The 18,090-nt window shown below is 35.5% G+C and overlaps 1 protein-coding gene across 1 annotated transcript in view; it reads left to right on the top strand.

The window, feature by feature from the left end:
- WDR27 (WD repeat domain 27) overlaps window positions 1-18,090 on the top strand; it is an 89,151-nt gene that overhangs the window by 22,373 nt on the left and 48,688 nt on the right. Inside the window, exons 18-22 of the mRNA XM_050973060.1 lie at window positions 8-141; window positions 2,524-2,621; window positions 2,926-3,047; window positions 6,354-6,451; window positions 15,664-15,766. Coding sequence (XP_050829017.1) covers window positions 8-141; window positions 2,524-2,621; window positions 2,926-3,047; window positions 6,354-6,451; window positions 15,664-15,766 — 555 coding nt within the window. The remainder of the gene's footprint in view (window positions 1-7; window positions 142-2,523; window positions 2,622-2,925; window positions 3,048-6,353; window positions 6,452-15,663; window positions 15,767-18,090) is intronic.

The raw sequence follows: 18,090 nt of genomic DNA, 5'->3' as shown, positions 1-18,090 counted from the left end.
GTTTTAGGGTAAAGAGAAGTTCCAGAAGACTGTATGCTTTGCACAGTTTTATTTTATAGATACATTTATATTATTGTGTTGTGGAGCTGAATTTCATCTCTTAAGTTTCCATCTAGACACGACCAAGGATGACCTAAAACGGTGAGTTCATTACCAGGCCAGTGAAAGTTCTTGTAAAGCTTGATCTGGGATTTTGTGTGTGGTGAGGTGAGCTGAGGGGGAAAAAATGTACAGAAGATAAAAAGCTGAATAAATAGTAAAAGCTACTTCCAAAAGATCTTTGTTTTGAATGGAAGAACAAAAAGGATTAGGGCTACAACACTGAAGTCTTGATATTGTGAATGGTGTGTTCTGTCTGTTGATGATATTAGACAGTATTGGATTGCATCCTTAGATGGGAAAAGCTGGTCTATTTTCTTCCTCTATTTCCTTTATAGTTTTGCTGCTGCACAGAAAAATGTACTAAGCACAAGCTTAAATATGTTTAGGAATAGGAGTGCTTTCCTGGATTGAGGCCTGAACCTGGTATGTGGAACTTCACTGAAATGTTTAATGGTCAGACAGAATTATGTAATAGTTTTCTTCCATAATCTGCTTACCTAGTTTGTTTTACTTGTTAATTCTTAGTTTATGGGGATATTAATAAACCAGTAAAAAGGTAACCCAAATTGCTAAAACATAAACTTCAATTTCTAAGAGACCAGAATGAATGTAGTGTCCAGCTCAGTGTGTCCATAATACCTGCCTGAATTTTAAATGAGTTGCACTTTGAATTGAAGATATATAGGACAAGCACCAAATGCATTGTGTCAAAAATTTTCTTTAACATGATAAAATTACTTTTTTTTTTTTTTAATAATGGGTACTCTTCTATATCCCCCTCCCTCCGTTACTTTGGTTCACTTTTCTCATAACTTGTATTTCATGAATTTCAGTTTACTGTTGGTTGATTTGCTTTCTATGTGAAATTTTACCCGTTCCATGCCCTGTGAGGTATTTGTCTGTGTAGCAGTCTGCAGTGTAGAAGCAAGGTACTTCAGCCAATTCAAACAATTGTTCTTGCATTTGGGAAAAACTTAACTGTTTTAATCAACTTCTTTCAGTAGGGTAAATTGGACCAGAGGAAACTTCATACTGCCTTCATAAATTGAACCTATTTTATCAGTCAGCTTATTAAAAGTTAGCTTGGGTAGATTTACCCAAAAATAGAGATAAATAATTTGCCCTTGAAGTCTAGGGCAGTTTATTTTTTTGGTTTATTTGAATAAAGTACTTGTGGAAACTACAAAAGATTCTTGGATTAAATAGCAATTCATTGTACATTATCTTCTGCTTCACCATCACTAATAAAGTGGTTCTGATGTCCATCTGAAAAGATCAGCAGATCATTGTTAGAGAATAACAATGAAAGGCAAAAACCAAGTCACTAAGCATTTTCCTTTTGAACAGATCTGGCTGATAACCATATTGCTTTTGTCAAATGATCTCAGTTTTGCAAACTTTTAGCATTGTTGGAAAGAAACAGTAAGGATTCCTACAGCACGTCATGCATGGACTTTTGCGCTTTCATTAGACAGATGTGCTAAAATGCAAGTATAATATTAACAGTTACATAGGAATTACTTTAACACTGTGCAGACAGTGTCCAGCAATGGCTAAAAACCTGGTGTGTTATCAATACTGTTTTGATCTCAAGTCCAAAGCGCCATACAAGCCATATGAAGAAAATTAACTCCACCCCAACCAGACCCAGTACAGTTGTTATTGACTCTGTATTCCTTAGGTGACTTCTATGAAAATCACACTCTTCTTGCCCCACATAGCCATATCCATGGAGTTTTGTTTTCTGTTTACTGTAAGAATAGATCCATGTTGCCTATGCGGTCATATTTCAGTAAACAGAAATTTCTAATTATATTGAATGACTATACAGTTTTGTGTTGTCTAATAAAAAAGTCTGAAGCCATTTTAGAAGTTTTGGCATGTTTGCCACCTCTGCATGGAGCTGGCAGGTAACCCACAGGAACCTAAATAGTTTTGTGTTTGTTGGGAAGCAAAATTTCTTTGGTACTGTGTGATCAGTCCCTAGATCTCCTCCTGTCTAAATGGAAATTATTCTTTCCTCACTATTTTCATTCTTTCCTCACTGTTTTTTCCTCATTTTCTTCCTGATTGCCCTATCATCAGCACATTAAATGCTACACTGAAACCAGTGGCATATCTGCTTTCCGAACATAGATACTTGACAGACTTTAATCTCTTCAACATTTTCAGTATGCATAAGGATTATTTTAGTGTTTCATGTTGATGGAAAATCAGTCTTCTGTATATGAATATCATGGGTTTTTTTCATCCAAATGAGTTTGGTTACCAAGTTTTTAACAGAGTTCAACAATAAGGCAAAAGATCTGTCACTTTAATTTTTAATATTGAAAGAAAGCATTTTGATTTGTGGTTCCAGTGGGAGTTTACAAACCATAACTAATTTCATTAACACAAGTGTTGATTTGATATTCTTTGCAGATACAAACAGAGGAGTGTTTGCAAACTGGTACAGAAATTTCCCATGACTTCAGCAATGGAGATTACCAGCCTTTCAGCAGTAAATGAATTCTATTCTTGTATCCTTTGTATTTCTTATTTTCTTTGTAGTTCTTTGGATTTAATGACATGAACATCAGCTAAAGTAAGTAGCGTTTGATGATTTACTACTCCTTTTCTATTGCAGTAAAAAACTTGTAATTTTTTGTGATGTTGAACTTCATCCTTAGACATAAATTTTTAGTGCTGTAAGATTTTTTGTGTTGCTCATAGAGCAATAAATACAACAGAGTTTATATTTATGTTTATTTATCTGTATTTTTATCTGTCTATATGCTTTTGTTCCTTTTGATAAGTTTAACTTTAACACAGAGAACTGTACAGATATTGTACTTACAGCTGGCAGCAACCGAGCATTGGAAGTTTTTGACCTCAATGCAGGCTGCAGCACAGCAGTGATACAGGAAGCTCATGTTAGATCAGTCCATCAGATCTGCCAAAATAAGGTATATACTTTATTGAATTTTATTTGTAGTACCACTACAGCGTCATCAACACAGAAATCAGAGGCTAAAATTAGCATTTCTAGTAATTGGTAAATTTTTATATGTTAGGGAGGATGGGTAAGAACATGAGTCTGTGTGATAGGTCCATACAGATTTCATTTGTTCTCCAGTGTAAAGGACGGAGCAGTAAGACTGATTGAATGATCTTGCTATTAGAGAAGTGTTTATTATCTTTTGCCTTACTTGTGCTAGACTGTAATACTGTAGTTCAACAGGAATTTTTCCTTATGTAAGTGTTCTCTTCTGAAGCTCAGTCTGACACTGTGTGATTTATTCTGAAAATTTGGAAACAGCAACCAAAAAAAAAATGTTTCTCAGTACTGCAATAGAATAGATGACTTAAAACCCCTCATCCTTGCTCTTCATTTTTTTTCCTTGAAGACTGATTTGAGTGTTTGTAGTTTTTATGGTAGCATATGTTCTGGAATGCCTGCTGTGTTAGATCTGGTTGAGTGTGACGCTTCATTCCCAGTTGGAAAGTCCTTGCTTCTGTGGGTTTAAAACAGTCCTTGTTATTACTGTCATAGAACTCTTTGTGGGTTTTCCTTATAGATGTGATCTGGTAAAACACTTAAAATTGTGCTAACTATTTCAGTACTGTTTGTAATACATATAGGCTTAAAGTTCTGGCTTTTCTTTTTGCTGGGTCAGCTTAGTGCCTTCAGGTTATTTAATCAAGAAAACTCAAAAGCTGTGGGCAAGTACTCACTTGGGAAAATACCCTAGATGTATGTGGTATGTAGTAAAGAAAACTGACCATTTTGGGGGACAATTGTACATCAAGGTTCTCTATTTTTTTTCAGTTAAATAAAACTAGTACTTTAGATAATTCAATAGGAAAATTACACCTCAACTATTTTATTGCATTGGATAGTTTAAAGTTATTAGAGCAAATTAGACTTACAAAAATGTAAGTAAGACTTACTTCCTTTAAGTATGGAACACACTGGAATCTAAGATTCTCTAATGATGAGACATGATTCAATGGAAACAAACCTGTGGAAAGAAACAGTTCATGCTGAAGATCCAGTGCCTACACCCCAAAATTTAGGAAGGCTTTCCTTTGGACTATTCCTTGTCTCATTGTGTGGACTAAATACTTATTTGTGATTGCAGTATATATATTTGTATTGGTGCAAAACAAATTCTTTGAACAGAAAACTGTTATTGTGACCCACAAATATTTGGAGGGTATTATGTTCTGCTAGCACAGTTATAGAGTACACTCATTTTCACAGAAACAGCAAAATTTTTAATTTTCTGTTCAGACCCTTTTGTTTCAAAATTCCATTGGTCCATTAGTTAGGAAGTCTACTTGATGTGAAGACTGAGAAATGAAATGGGTAACTCTGAAGATTCAGTCAGTTAACTTTTTCCTAAACATAGTTACAATGTTGGCAAAAGTATGAGATCCCCAGAAGGTACTGAGTGCTTTCTGATACGTCTATTGATCAATGCCTTTAGCATAAGCCGCCTGCACTCCTTGGATGACATCAATGGTGCTCACAAGGAATTAGTGAAGGAAAGCGAGATTCTGTAGACCCATATCCTCCTTGAGGCCAAATCTTATGTGAAGGTTGCAATGTAATTGTAAGTTAATCTTGAGAGAAGCTGAGAAGGGATTAGAGTGGTGAATGAGGAGGCTGATGGGGCAGAAGAAAGGGATTTGTCCATTAGAATGAAAGCATAGTTTCAAGAGTGTGTGGAATTTTGCTACTTTTTGCATCAGATTCTCATAAATGATAGATTATCATAAATTGATGGGCTATAAAGACACAAAGTGATAAATAAAATTCAGCTTGCATATTATCCCAACTAGTATATATTTTATTTTCTTTTATATCAATATTCAGTAGCAAATGTAGTTTGAAGATACAAGCATATGTATTAATAAAGTATATTGCTGACAAATTTCAGGGCAGAGAAGGAACAAATGGATTGCACTTCTTACATTTAGTTTTTTCCTGTATTCTGTGTATTCTATAGTAAAGGAGTAATACACAAAGTAAATGTGTATGTGTATGTAGAACTTTTTGTTTTGGACTCTTGTGACCAGTGCCAGCTGAATCAAGGGTTGTTGAGTGAATATTTCAAAAGCACAAAAAAGGGTGCTCAGTAACTTTTAATTAATACTGTCCTTTCGACTACTGCTGTCTTTGTCTTTTGCATTACTCTTCTTTTATACAGAACTAATGTGTGAATGTGTAGACTTTGTTGAGAAATGTGTTGTATAGTACATTTTAATTCATCTCTTAGAGCAAGCTATGCACCAGCTCTCATAATGAATAGGAGATTCCTGGCAGTCAAATACTGATTGCAGGAAATTACCTTGAGGTTTCTGTGATGTATTCAGCCAAATCAAGAAAGTGAATGGTGAAGAAAGAAAAGAAAGTGTTTTAACTGTTTCAATTTGGTTCCCTGGAGAAAGAAGTTTTTAGCCAGCAAAAAGGCTGGGATTTGCCAATGTGGATGTTAAAATATCAGAGGTTTAAAACTGGATTTAATTATTTAAAAGTCTGAAGCCAAAATTAGTCTTGTGATGAATGAATGCAATTGCTACTGAAGTAAATGGAAATTGGAGACTTAGCCCAGGGCTAACAATGTCTTATAATTAATTGTTGAAGTAACCTTTGCTCCCTCCCTTTCACTGCCCTTGTTTTCTTCCCTAAATATCCTCTAATGTCTTGTGCAATCTCAAAAAGATCTCCTGCTTCACATGATGGATCCCATACCCTGATTTTAGTAATCCCCCTCAGTCTGTGAGATAATCTGTCTCACTGACTGTCCTGGTGGGTATCACCCCTGGACCAAAGGGCTCATGGCTGTCCTGGGACAGCACTAGGAGGAGCCAAGGCCGAGCTCCATTTCTCTGACTGGGTTATTGGACTTCCTCTACATGCTCTTTGCCTGCTCTTCCTCTTTGCTCCTTTGCATGTGTGCAGACAAGCTTTTTTCACATAATTTAACAAATATTTATTGTCTATTTCTTAGATGGACTAAATTATTCACTGAGAAGGTGGTTGGGCACTGGACTGGATTACCCAGGGAAGTGGTCCCCACACCAAGCTTGTCAGAGTTCAAGGAGCATCTGCACAATGCTCCTAATCACGTGGTATAATTCTGCAAGGAGCAGGGAGTTGGACTCAATGATTCCTATGGATCTCTTCCATCTCAGGATATTCTATGACTCTATAAATAATTAATGCCATGAGAATAGTTACCTGAAACTGATTTATTGTTTTACAGGGATCATCCTTCAGCACTCAACAACCTGAAGCTTACAACTTTTTCCTGACCACAGCTGCAGGTGATGGCATCAAACTGTGGGATTTAAGAACACTGAGGTAAGAATGCATTAGGTACCTTGGAATAAAAAGCTATGCTTTATCTTTATTCAGAATTCATACTTGCTCTCATATACCAGTAGAAATTTTGATATGGAATCTGAACTACAGGTTAATTGAAGTTTACTAGTTTTTAGAGACCAAACAAAGTGCTCATTCCTCAATTATAGTTAGTTATGTGGAAGCCATTAAATATTCGGGATTTATCACCTATGTTTATCCACATTTGTAGATCTAATCATATATATATATATATATATATATATATATATATATATAAAATGCTGCCATGAACTGAATGCTAATGGTATTTCCAAAAGAGCATGCCATTACTGCTAAAAGAAGTAAAATCTATGATCTGTCTTTTAAAATATAAGCCAATTGCAACAATATTTTTAAAATCATGTATGTAGTGCTGTAATTTTTCATGATACATTACCATAAACTCAGAATTAAATGCTACACTGTTTCTAAACACCTTTCAATTTTGGGAAAGCCTTGGGACAAATGAATAGAACATCAAGGAAGGAACATTGCTCAGGAAAAGTAATACCTGGGCAAGCTCTGTTGTGGAGGCCAAAAGAATTATGTTTAAAAGAAAAGGGGATTGGGCAGGAGGATGTTTAAGCTTCAAAGAATAATTTTCTATTTGCTTTCTGTGTATGTAAACATATCTATGGAAAGATGTCATATCATTTTTCTAGTACTGAATTTTCTATTTGGGCAATGCTTAATGAGCCTTTCATTTATTTCCATCTTTCTGTGGTAGACTACATTGAATCTATAGGGGGCATATGTGTTCTTTTCAAAATCATTGCTGTTTTACTTTCACTCAGTGCCAGAAAGTAATGAAACTAGAGACTGCTGGGTTGGAATATGTTACCTTCTTATGTTTTTCTAATAAGCTGCTCAGTGTTGCTGAAGAGTAATGAAAAAGTAGAAAGCTTTTCACAGATCACTTATCTGTCTCTTTGTTTCTAAATACTAATATAAGAAAAGTCAGTGAATGGTAAAATAGTTAAAGTGTAAAATCTGGGCAATCAATTAAATGAATATGTCTTGAGTAGAAGGAGCAAATTTATGTATGTTCTTGCTGTATATTTAATTTGGCTAGGTCAGTGTATTCTAGTGTCCACTGTGTTCTATTAGCCAAGCTTCAAAAAAGTATTCACGTCCTTAATGACAGATATTTTAAGGGTGCTTGTGAGGTACTATGCATATGTTTGTGTTTTTTTACACATTACACAGTGATAGTGGTATTAACGCTTGTGGAGAAGAAATAGAAAAATATAAATAATTGTTTTTCACTTGTTAGCAATTTTTAAGAAAAAAAAGAAAAACAAATGACATTTTTTAAAATTAAATTTTCTGCCATTGCTCAGACCAATGACTGAGTCTTCTATATTTTAAAATTGGTTCCTGAGTTCTCAAAAGGAGTAAAACTGTTCAATTTTTCCTATGTGTTCACCAGGTGTTTTTCACATAAATAAATTTTAAATGTCTAGGTTTGGAAAGGTCTGTTTGAACTTGGAACAAGTCTCTGCTGAAGTGTTAGGTCTACTATAGTTACACAGACTGAACACTTTTGCTTTTTTTTTTGTTCATAGGTTTTGTCCAATCAAATCCACTCCATCCCTTGCACTCTTGAGTACTTACAGGAGAGATTAGTTCCTACACAACCTTATGGTGGGCCAGTACCTTTAATCTCTTAAAGTTGTTGATTTGTAAAGTTGGTGCATCAACAACTGTTTCCAGTCTCTCTGGAATGACCTGCCTTTGTTTTTCCTTTGGGTTTGTCAGAATAGGGTTTGTTTAGTGAAATCTTTGTCCAGTGTTCTTGCAATATAGCAAAGGTAAGTCCACCTTCTCATTTATATTGTTTGCAGTGTTGTGGATAGTAACACTAAGTCCAAGATCTCCACTTTATTGTTTGCTGATTTTGTTCTAAATATTTTCCCTAGATGTCCACAGTGAAAACTGTTTTGTTTTTCTTTAATCTGTTTGTTGCCCTTGAGAATCTGTCCATTGTTACTTTATTAAAAATTCTGTAAAGTACAACATTTTGATTAAATAAGGGGGAAAAATCCCTTCAGCACAGTGCTCTTCAAAGCTGCTGTTGAAAGCATGGGAAATAATTTGCAGAATAACTGCACAATTCCCTTGGACTGTTAGGTGTTTTTTATTCAGTTTCTTTGATGATGGTTCCTTTTCATATGATATGCATTCCTTTTCTCACAATTGGCTGAGGAATCATAGCAGGATGCTCTGGTTCTTTTTTGATCTGCAGAGATTAAACCTTCAAACAGGTTAGCCTGGCCTACAGCTTTATAAGTTTTGAATATATTGGTATTTTTGCTTTGAGTTCAACAAGAATTTTGCTATCCAGCCTCTGTTATCAAACTACAATTTTTCCAGTTAAAATTCACTTAACTTTTCTTATGTTCTTGAATTTGGTGAAATTATTTTGCAACTTCAATTTTCATCATCTTTTCTGGATAAAGCTGTGAATTTGTCTGTCTCTTTCACTATTGATGATCTGGAGGCATTCCAAGATTCCTTCAGAGAGTGCCAGAACGTCTCATGGGTTCCTCTGAAGGTGGTACAAGAAGAGACATTTTAACTTTCTGATGTTGTCAGCCAACCTCACACAGCCAGGTCATCTTGCCAATAAATGAGGGAATCTTGGACACTGCTAGTGGCTTTTGGATTTACTCAGATTCCTGCTCCATTTGCTTTGAAATGCATGGATTTGTAAAGTTTCATCTGAAGATTTTGAATATTTTTTATAATTCTCCTGCATTCTCCTCATTTATAACTAAAGCTAAGAAAAGCTCCAGATGATCTACAAAACAGACTTAGGAATAAAGAAGCAAGGAAAATAGTTTTTCTTGGAGGAAGAAAATTATTGCTACTCTTCTTCCAGGTTAGAATAATGAACTATGAGACCATATGAATACATGATTTAGAGTAAGATAATGACCTTTGACCAACTTCCAATATATTTTGAAGAGCAATTTAAGTCTATATTGTCTAAAAGAATGACTTATTGAAAAACAAGTAAAACTACTTTCTCTTGTGTCCAAGATGAAAGCAGTAAACACAAGAGTTAGGCTGAGATGCTGTGGAAATCTGAATTGGATGGACATTATAGGCACCGGGTTCAGGATTCCCAAAAAAGGCTCAAAAAAGCATTTAATGATCAGGAGGTACAAAAAATTAATACATTCTAACATTTTTGAAGGAGTTGAGTTCTTTGTGATGAAACCTTGTAGACTCATTCATCTGTTAGACACAAGAAATTTTACCATCTTTTCTCACACTGCTCTGTGTATTGAATGTATTTTGGAGACATTGCTACTCTTATTGAAGTCAGGAATCTAGCATTGATTTATACTCAGCCACACCTGTTATCTCCACCAATTAAATTTAATATCTCAGAAAAGTCTGGATTAGAATGCCACAATTGCTGAGTCCTTTAAGCCGCAGACACCAGATATATCAGATAATTCCAATACACTAAACCTCCTTGTCTGCCAGTCCCGTCTGTGTTTAGTGGTTATGCTCATGAACATATAGGGCAGTGAGATGTACTTAGATATCCTAGTGCTGTAAAACCAATGCATAGAAAGAATGTAGAAACTTAGGAATTAATGAACATTCAATTCCCTTACACAGTAAACTCATAACAACAGGAAGTATCAGACTAGACTAAATACCAGCTGCTTTAATATGTTCATACATCAATTAAATTTTATATGACAGTTTTTAATTCTTCTTTACCAGTCTGAATCCTTTCAATTTCTCACTTCCTACCACTTGTAGATTAGATAATTCTGTGCTTGAAATGTCCAGAAGAAAGGAAATTTCTTTCATCGTTCTGTTAGGAGAAAACTATAAATTCATAGAGTTGCACCCTTCACTTCATTAAATGCATTCAGAATATTTACTAAACACTTAGTAGCACTAGCTCACATTCACTAGCAAAGTTATGTGGAAACAGATTTCTTTATGACTGGATGATAATGAGAAAAATGGTGTATCCAGTTTTCTGCAGCTTCTCTTGTATGGGTCATTCCAAGGAATCCTCATCCTCAAGAGAGGTTTTAGAATGTGAAGGAGTGTAAAATTTTCTTCCCTGAGGCAGATTTCAGATCCCCTATAAAGCTTTTAGGCACTGATGTGGACCTTCCCTGCTCATCAGTAAATAATGGCTAAAGTCATCATGCAATGAAGTTTCATCCTTCTTTGTGTCAATAATCGTGTGACCTGGCTTGACATCAGATTTTCAAATGCATTTTTAATCAAGTTACCAGCTGCACTGTGAGGACCCTCACTGCCTTAATTGCCCTGACCAGCCTTGGAATCCCACCCACGAACTCTGCTCTTTGCTTCAGGCTGTAGAAGTCTGTAGAAATGATCTGGCAGAAGCCATATGAAGTTCAGCAAGGGGAAGTGCGAAGTCCTCTTGGCACCAAATACAACCCCTAGGCACCAATATATGCTGAGGGGGGCAACTAGGTGGAAAACAGATTTGCAGAAAAGGAGACCATGGTGAACATGAATGAGCCAGAAATTTGCCTTGAGGCAAAAAAGGCTTATCCTGTATCAGGAACAGTGTTGCCAGCAGGTTGTGGGAGGTGATACCTCCCCTCTGTTTAGCATTGGTGAAGCCTCACTTGCTCTGTATGAGCAGTGAGGTTGGATAAGATGACCTCCAAAGTTGTTTAACAATCCCAACCATAATGTCACTTTGTGATTCTATGAAAATAGCATATTTTCTTTACTTTCCACAGAAAAGGTAGGGTAGGGGAAGTTTGCTGGGGGAGCTGATGTGATATTGACTAAGAGAGCAAGATGTACAATCACAGCTGAAATTGAAAATTAATTTTGAAGGCAGTACAGGGACAGTTGTGCTATGCTGTCAGATGTGCTATGCTTATTACCTACCCAGAAATGTAGGGAGCAGGGAAAAGTCAATACAGCCCAATTTGGAAGTTTGGGATGCTGCTATGGTAGTGTGAGGAGGTAGATTTAGTAGGTGCTAGATTACTGTTGTAGGTAATAAGAAAAGCAGGGACAAGGTATTAGGAAGAGCTCCCAACACCCAATCCACTAACACCTATGGTGGCAGGAGCTGCCTGACTCACTCTGATCAGCTGAGAAATGGAAGTTCAGCTGTAGAACTATGCTGGTTGCTGCTGAAACAGCCATTTTTCACCTCCTGAAAAAAAAACCAAAAAAAGGCAGTGGGTGCTTATTGGACCACAGTGAAGACTTGAGGAATATTGAACTATTTGCACATACTGAATTGCTTCAGCAGAATACTCAGCTGCACAATAATGCTTTGATGTATTATCCCACAGAAAATCAGTTTCACCTTCCTTCAGCCTCTGAAAGAATCTACCAGTTGTATGAAGATAGTATTAGACATTAAGGCAAAATCTCCAAATAGTGTTATGATGCTGTGCCACTAGATCATAACCTCTTCTGGCAACACATTTTAGCAGAATTCCCACAGCCACAGGGAATTTATCTCATACTTTTTCTCACATTTGCACTTTGAGACCTTAGAGTCAGACATGTAATTTGAATTTTGAGATACTTTTCAGTTTGCATCTTCACTGTGAACTAGCTGCTTGACATAATCCTAAGCAAGATACAATTATATACATACTCAGAATTTGGTTACTTCTTGGTTTCTTCTGAACATGAGGATCCCACGATTTGTCATATTTTTTTTTTCCCTTGTAGCTTTTGAGTCTAGTTATCCAGATTTTGAGGGATAAAAGAGTGTCTGGAGTTCCTCCAAGACTGAGACTGGAGATACATGAAAGTATAGAGGATGGGGAACACAGGGATGTGGTCCCTGCTGCATGCTATGTTGAAAACTTTGTGAGCTCCTATGTGAAGGGTTTGGTGTTTCACTGAAATGAAACCCACGTGTTCAATACATCTAAGGTAGCTGCTACTCCTGCTGTCAAGTTATACTCACATTTTGCAGAGCCTCAGTAGATTTGCTGGTACTGAAGAGTCTGTGAACAAATACCAGAGCACTGGCACAAAGTGATGATACAAATTAAAGTGGTTTAAAAAAAACCCAAAACACAAACTTTTCTTTGCAGTTTTGGGTTTTTTCTAATGCATCAAGTAGAATGAAATAGACTTCTTTTTGAGAGTATTATCTTATTTATAAAGAAACACACATCACACTATCTTTCTCTTCCAAAGACAGAAAAAAAAAATTGTACTTTTTTTCTAATACTATTCAATTTTTTTTTGCAACATAAAAAGATACATATTTTGGAATGTAGACTAAAAGATGTACAATCAAGAACATAGGGAAAACTTGGCTGTTTGCTGTCCCATGCAATTACCAGATGTTTGTCATGGTAACTCCTGAAAAGCTCTGACCAGAAAAGCACTCTTTGGAGGCTGGAGAGCATGCCAGCTGGCCACGTAAAGCCTGCAATATCCAAAATAATTTGGATCACCACCTGTTGCTGCTTAAAAAAAAAAAAAAGCAAAAAAAAAAGCCTGAAAGAAGACAATCTGTAAAATGTTAAAATCATACATATAGTATCTATCTAATTATGCTATGGTTTTTTTGTCCACTTTTTTTCCCATTGCTGTGATACCTGTAGATATCTGGAATTAATAGATTGAGTAATAAAATTTCCACTTAATTCTGTGGAAAGTTTAATTGCAATCATTTTTTTTTTAAATGTGTGTAGGATTTTAAGAGGTTGGGGAAGTAGCTGAACTTGTAATGGAACATATATCCTGGTATAACGGAAAAGTTGAGCAAGAAAACAATTAAGAAAATAGAATCCAGGATAATGGTTATTACTGTGGCTGCACTAGCACAAGGAAAAGGGCACTATCCTATGACTGAGACATTGCTTTATACTGCTGTGGTATAGCAGAGAAAAGATCAGTGAAAACCTTGGAATCCTGTTGCTTCTTTAATGCATCTATTTATTTATAGGTGAAATATTAGAGTTATTGGTCACAGAGATGTTTCTTTTGGAAGGATGTCTTTTGCAGTGTTTTATTAGGAGTCTCTTCTGTGAAGACCCCATTGAGGAAATTACCTTTTACAGGCCCTGACAATGAGGTCTTAAACATTTAAAAGTAGTCCTGATGACCAGTGCTCTACTTAAGGAAGAATGGTGAACCTGGAGACACCTTTGGAAGGGACAATGGATACGAATTTTGTTTATTTTTCTCATGAAGAAATTTCTTTCACATTATACTGTTTTATCTCACAAGTATAAGGTTAAAGACAATTTTTTCCTCAAATTCTTTATGAAAAGGCACTCAGAAAAAAACCCATCTCCCTGAAATTTGAAAACAGTACAACTGGGACTCGAGGCTAAGTTGTAGGAGAAGTTTACTCTACACAATGAATAATGGTATGTGAATGCCTAACTGAGGAGGGAAATGCTGAGGAGACTGAGGTGGTTAGTATTTTCCTTTGCTGTAAATAGGAAGCTTGAACAGAGGCAGGTTATTCAATAGACCATATGTGAAAAAAACACATACTGAAAGTCTCGGAATATTCTTGTGAAAAAAGAAGTTGAAAAATGTTCTTACATCTTAGTCACAGTAATTGGCTATCTTCATAAGTTGCTTCTCTTGAACAATAGTGTTCTCTTCAGTTGGGTTATTTTAGCAGTTTCAGGATAGAATTTGTCTGAAATTAAGTGTCTGGTTACTATATGCTCAAAAGGTCTGTTAATATCAATTGTTTTGTTATACAGAATACAGTAAAGTTCAGAGTTAGGCTCTATAAATGATGTATTTTCATGCATTCAAACGTGTCTCTTTTATGCTTAAAGAAGTGATTAACAATTAGATCAGTCACCAAGTAGTGTTTTTGTTTAAGTATGTCTGTTTCACCTGGGTAAATGAAACCAGCTTGGCATTTAGTGCATTCTTACACATACATGTGTGTCAACAACAGAACAATGTGGTATAAAAATTTAGAGATTTCTGCACATAGGTTCCATCAACTAAATTTACTTAGTTTCTGTGATTTCACTGGCCAGGAAAACATATATATCACAGGAGCTGGCAGGAGATTTTACTATTTCAAATTTGTTCCTGGACCTAGCATAATTTAAAAAAAAGAATAAAAGACATCTGCATTATGGTGAAGTATGTGAATTTGTTTTGTCAGAAGGGTAGGTTGACAGTATTCATAATACAGAAAAAAGAAGAATATAGGTAATTATAAGTCTGTTTTAAAATTAATCCTCAAAGGTATAAAAATAAACTTCTGAAATGAGGTATGCATATGTAAATCACAGGTCTGAATGGTGTTGAAACTTGTTTTAAATTTCCTTTAATATTAAGGAAAACACTAAATAATATTTTTGAACAGTTTTGTGCTGACTGCAAAGCTATCATGGTTCTTTACAACCATGTGGTGTTTTTAGGTGGATATTATTCTTCAACTCATGAAAAACATTATTATTTGCAAATGGCACAAGTGTTCTCAGCTATTTAAAACTTACTCTACAATGCTTCTTGCAATATTACCATGAAAAGTAAGAAATGAATTCCTTGCATTAATTTTAAATCCATTCCTACAGATAGGTAAGAAGTTATCTACAGTTATAGAACACAGAGAGAGAGAGCTAGAGAGAGAGAGATTTTTCCATTTGGAATGACTGGATATTGTCTTTCTTGACTTACCATATACCAATAAATTAATGTATGGAATAGAAATATAAATAGGCAACAAAGGTGAAATATTCAGATTTGGGTGTGAGAAAAGCAAGCAATAATTATTTATTCCACATACTGCGACATCATTTGATATAAATAACTTGAGGGAGATTTATAAATCTTCATGGAGCAGACTTTCACAATGCCTTCCCCTTAGCTAACCGATAGGCATCACAGCTCCTTCTTTCCAATTAGAAATGTTGTTTCTAAATCTGTAAACAAAAACAGGCCAAAGCATAGGTTTGGTCATTGTCCTGGGGCAGTTTTGTCTGTTTATTTGATTTTTAGACATTAATGTTCTTTCTTTAGTGTCTTCCAGTTTTGACACAATCCTATTGCCGATATATTTAAAATGTTATTTGGGGATTTGCCATAGTTAATTTGTAGACTAAGAAAAACATGATACCAGGAGGATTTCATGAAAATGGCAGTAAAAGAGGTAATTTTTAGGTGGTGTTAATAACACTGAAACTTCTCTGTAGGTGTGAACGTCGTTTTGAAGGGCACAGTAGCCGCTGCTATCCGTGTGGAATTGCAGTGTCTCCCTGTGGACGCTTTATAGCCAGTGGGTCAGATGACAAATACGTAAGTAGTTTTTGCTTATTTTTCCTTTTAAACTACAGGAATGACTCATATTGTATCTATGAGTCTTTTCAGAGGATTCTAGGATTCATCTCAATGTGTATTACTGGAATCTATAATACTTCTATATAGTTCATTTACATGTAGCAGTTACATATGATTCATGATTATTTTGTCTGTGAAAAATCCCAGAGCAGCTAAATCTTAGCACTCAAAGTAATTGTTAAAAGATTGTTTCTATAAGTTTCCACAATATTTGACTCTGAATTGTCATGTGCCATCAAAGATGAGGAGAATGTTGTTCCCTGTAGCACAGCTTTATGTGTTGTGTATATATCTGACCAGTAGGAACTCTGCAGCAAATAGAAATTAATTTACTGAAGCTCCCAAATACAGGGTGATGAATCTTTTAGTATGGCTAGAAAGCCATGAACCAATGAGCCAATCAGCTGAATAAAAAATGAGAAGTCATTCAACTGGAATTAGTACTTTCGGCGCCCTTTGTGTGTGTGTTTTCTCCCCAGACAGGTTCTCTTCTGAATCAATGTCAATAAAGTTTAATTATTTAGGGATGAATCCTGAGTAAACATGCATAAATACCTATTTGAGTTTTAACTAATTTTAATTCAGTGATGCCTGCAATGTTAGCAGAATGTTTCTCTTGCTGTTTGTGAAGAGATGGAAGATTGCTAACTTGTACTATAGGCCTTTGAAACTGGACCGAGGTTGGGTTCATTGCAAACACATCCTTTCAAAACAGCTGGGTAGAAATGCTGTTGAAATTTATTTTAGGTATTTCTAGGTTAATCATCAGAACATGACACAGAATTTCTGGTCAACTTCAAATTCAGAAGAGGAATTTACTCTTCTGGCTAGTTTTGAAATACTGGCTCAAATAATGTGTGAAGGTTAGAGATTTTATTGGCAGATTGCTGGATGTTTGGCAATAGGTGTTGTGTTCTTGACATTTTCATGATAAAACATATTTTTCAAGTTTCTGGTAAAAAGCATTTCAAAATGTAACTTGCAATACAAAAGAAGGACTTTTTGCTTTGCCTGTGATGAAATGCATCTAATACTCATCTCAGATCATGATATATATGATATATATTTATTTGAGGCTACTAATTTAAGTTGCTTTTGAATTGTATAAAAATAGATGCACTCACAAAACCTTTTTGTCTTCTCTTTTGCACTAAAGTACTTGTTTGGAATTAGTGCTGATTCAAGAAAAGAAAGACAACTTGATTTTGTCCTAACTCCAAATTCTTGGCACGTGGTGGGTCATCAAAGGAAGCTGAATAGCTGGCATGCATCCTGCTCCAGTTGACATGTGGTCCCTGGTGGGCACAGTGCCAGTCAATACTTTTTAGTGTGGCTCCTGGGTTGGAATTTTGCATAATTTCCATCCTATGTTTGTAGAGAATTTTCATTGTTCTTCTTGTCCCCTCAGGAAAACTGAGTCAAGTTTTGGACTCTTGCTTATACTGTACTGTTAGGACAAAATGCAGTTTTGGGGCATTTTTTAGGAAGCTTCCCTTTGAAGTGTTGAGGCTGGAAATACTTTTGTGCTTTCCTTTGAAACAGTAAATTGAATACTGCACTGAATAGTCCATTCATATTTTTCAACTAATAGCATCCTGACAGAAGGCTTAATGTGCGACTGGGACAGTTTTAATAGTGTCAAGGAGTCACATATTTCTGAGGGTTATATGAATGAATGTCTATTGGAATAAGCTGCATAAAAAAATCAGTAGTGTGGATACAAAGTGTTATCTTCAAAAATAGCATTCTGGAAATAGGTTATGTATCTTTCCATTGAGAAGCAACTACATCTTCAGTCATCTTGGAATTTACTTTATCAAGTGCAATTCTTGCACCGTGGATAACAAATGTGATTGATTTTAAAACCAAAAGAGGCATAATTGAAATACAATTGGGAGACATTGACCCTAAAGTGCTTTTTGTATTTCATAATATCTGAAGTATTTGACAAAGAGAAATATTTTGTCTACAGTGATTTATAGCAAAATCACATTCCTACAGGACATAGAAACAGTGACCCAAAATATGTTACTGTAAAAAAAGAGATGAAAATTGTGTCTGCCTTTTTTTCTCCTTTGAGGGTGTATGACCTGTTTTATATAAGAGCTTAGTGTAGCTTCTGTGTGGCTGAAGTAGCCACATGGTTTTATTTGAATTGCTCTAGCACATGTTAGTGTGAGATTTGTAGATACTGTAAATTGGGGTTGAGAGTGTTTCCCTAATTGATTACTCCAGCTTCCTTAAGAGAACCTTTACAAAGACCTGTGTAGGATCTGAGAGTC

Source organism: Serinus canaria, chromosome 3 (assembly GCF_022539315.1).
Source record: "Serinus canaria isolate serCan28SL12 chromosome 3, serCan2020, whole genome shotgun sequence".
NCBI classification, from domain to species: Eukaryota; Metazoa; Chordata; class Aves; order Passeriformes; family Fringillidae; genus Serinus; species Serinus canaria.
The sequence above is the reverse complement of the archived record's forward strand: the minus strand, read 5'-3'. Positions and strand labels throughout refer to the sequence as shown.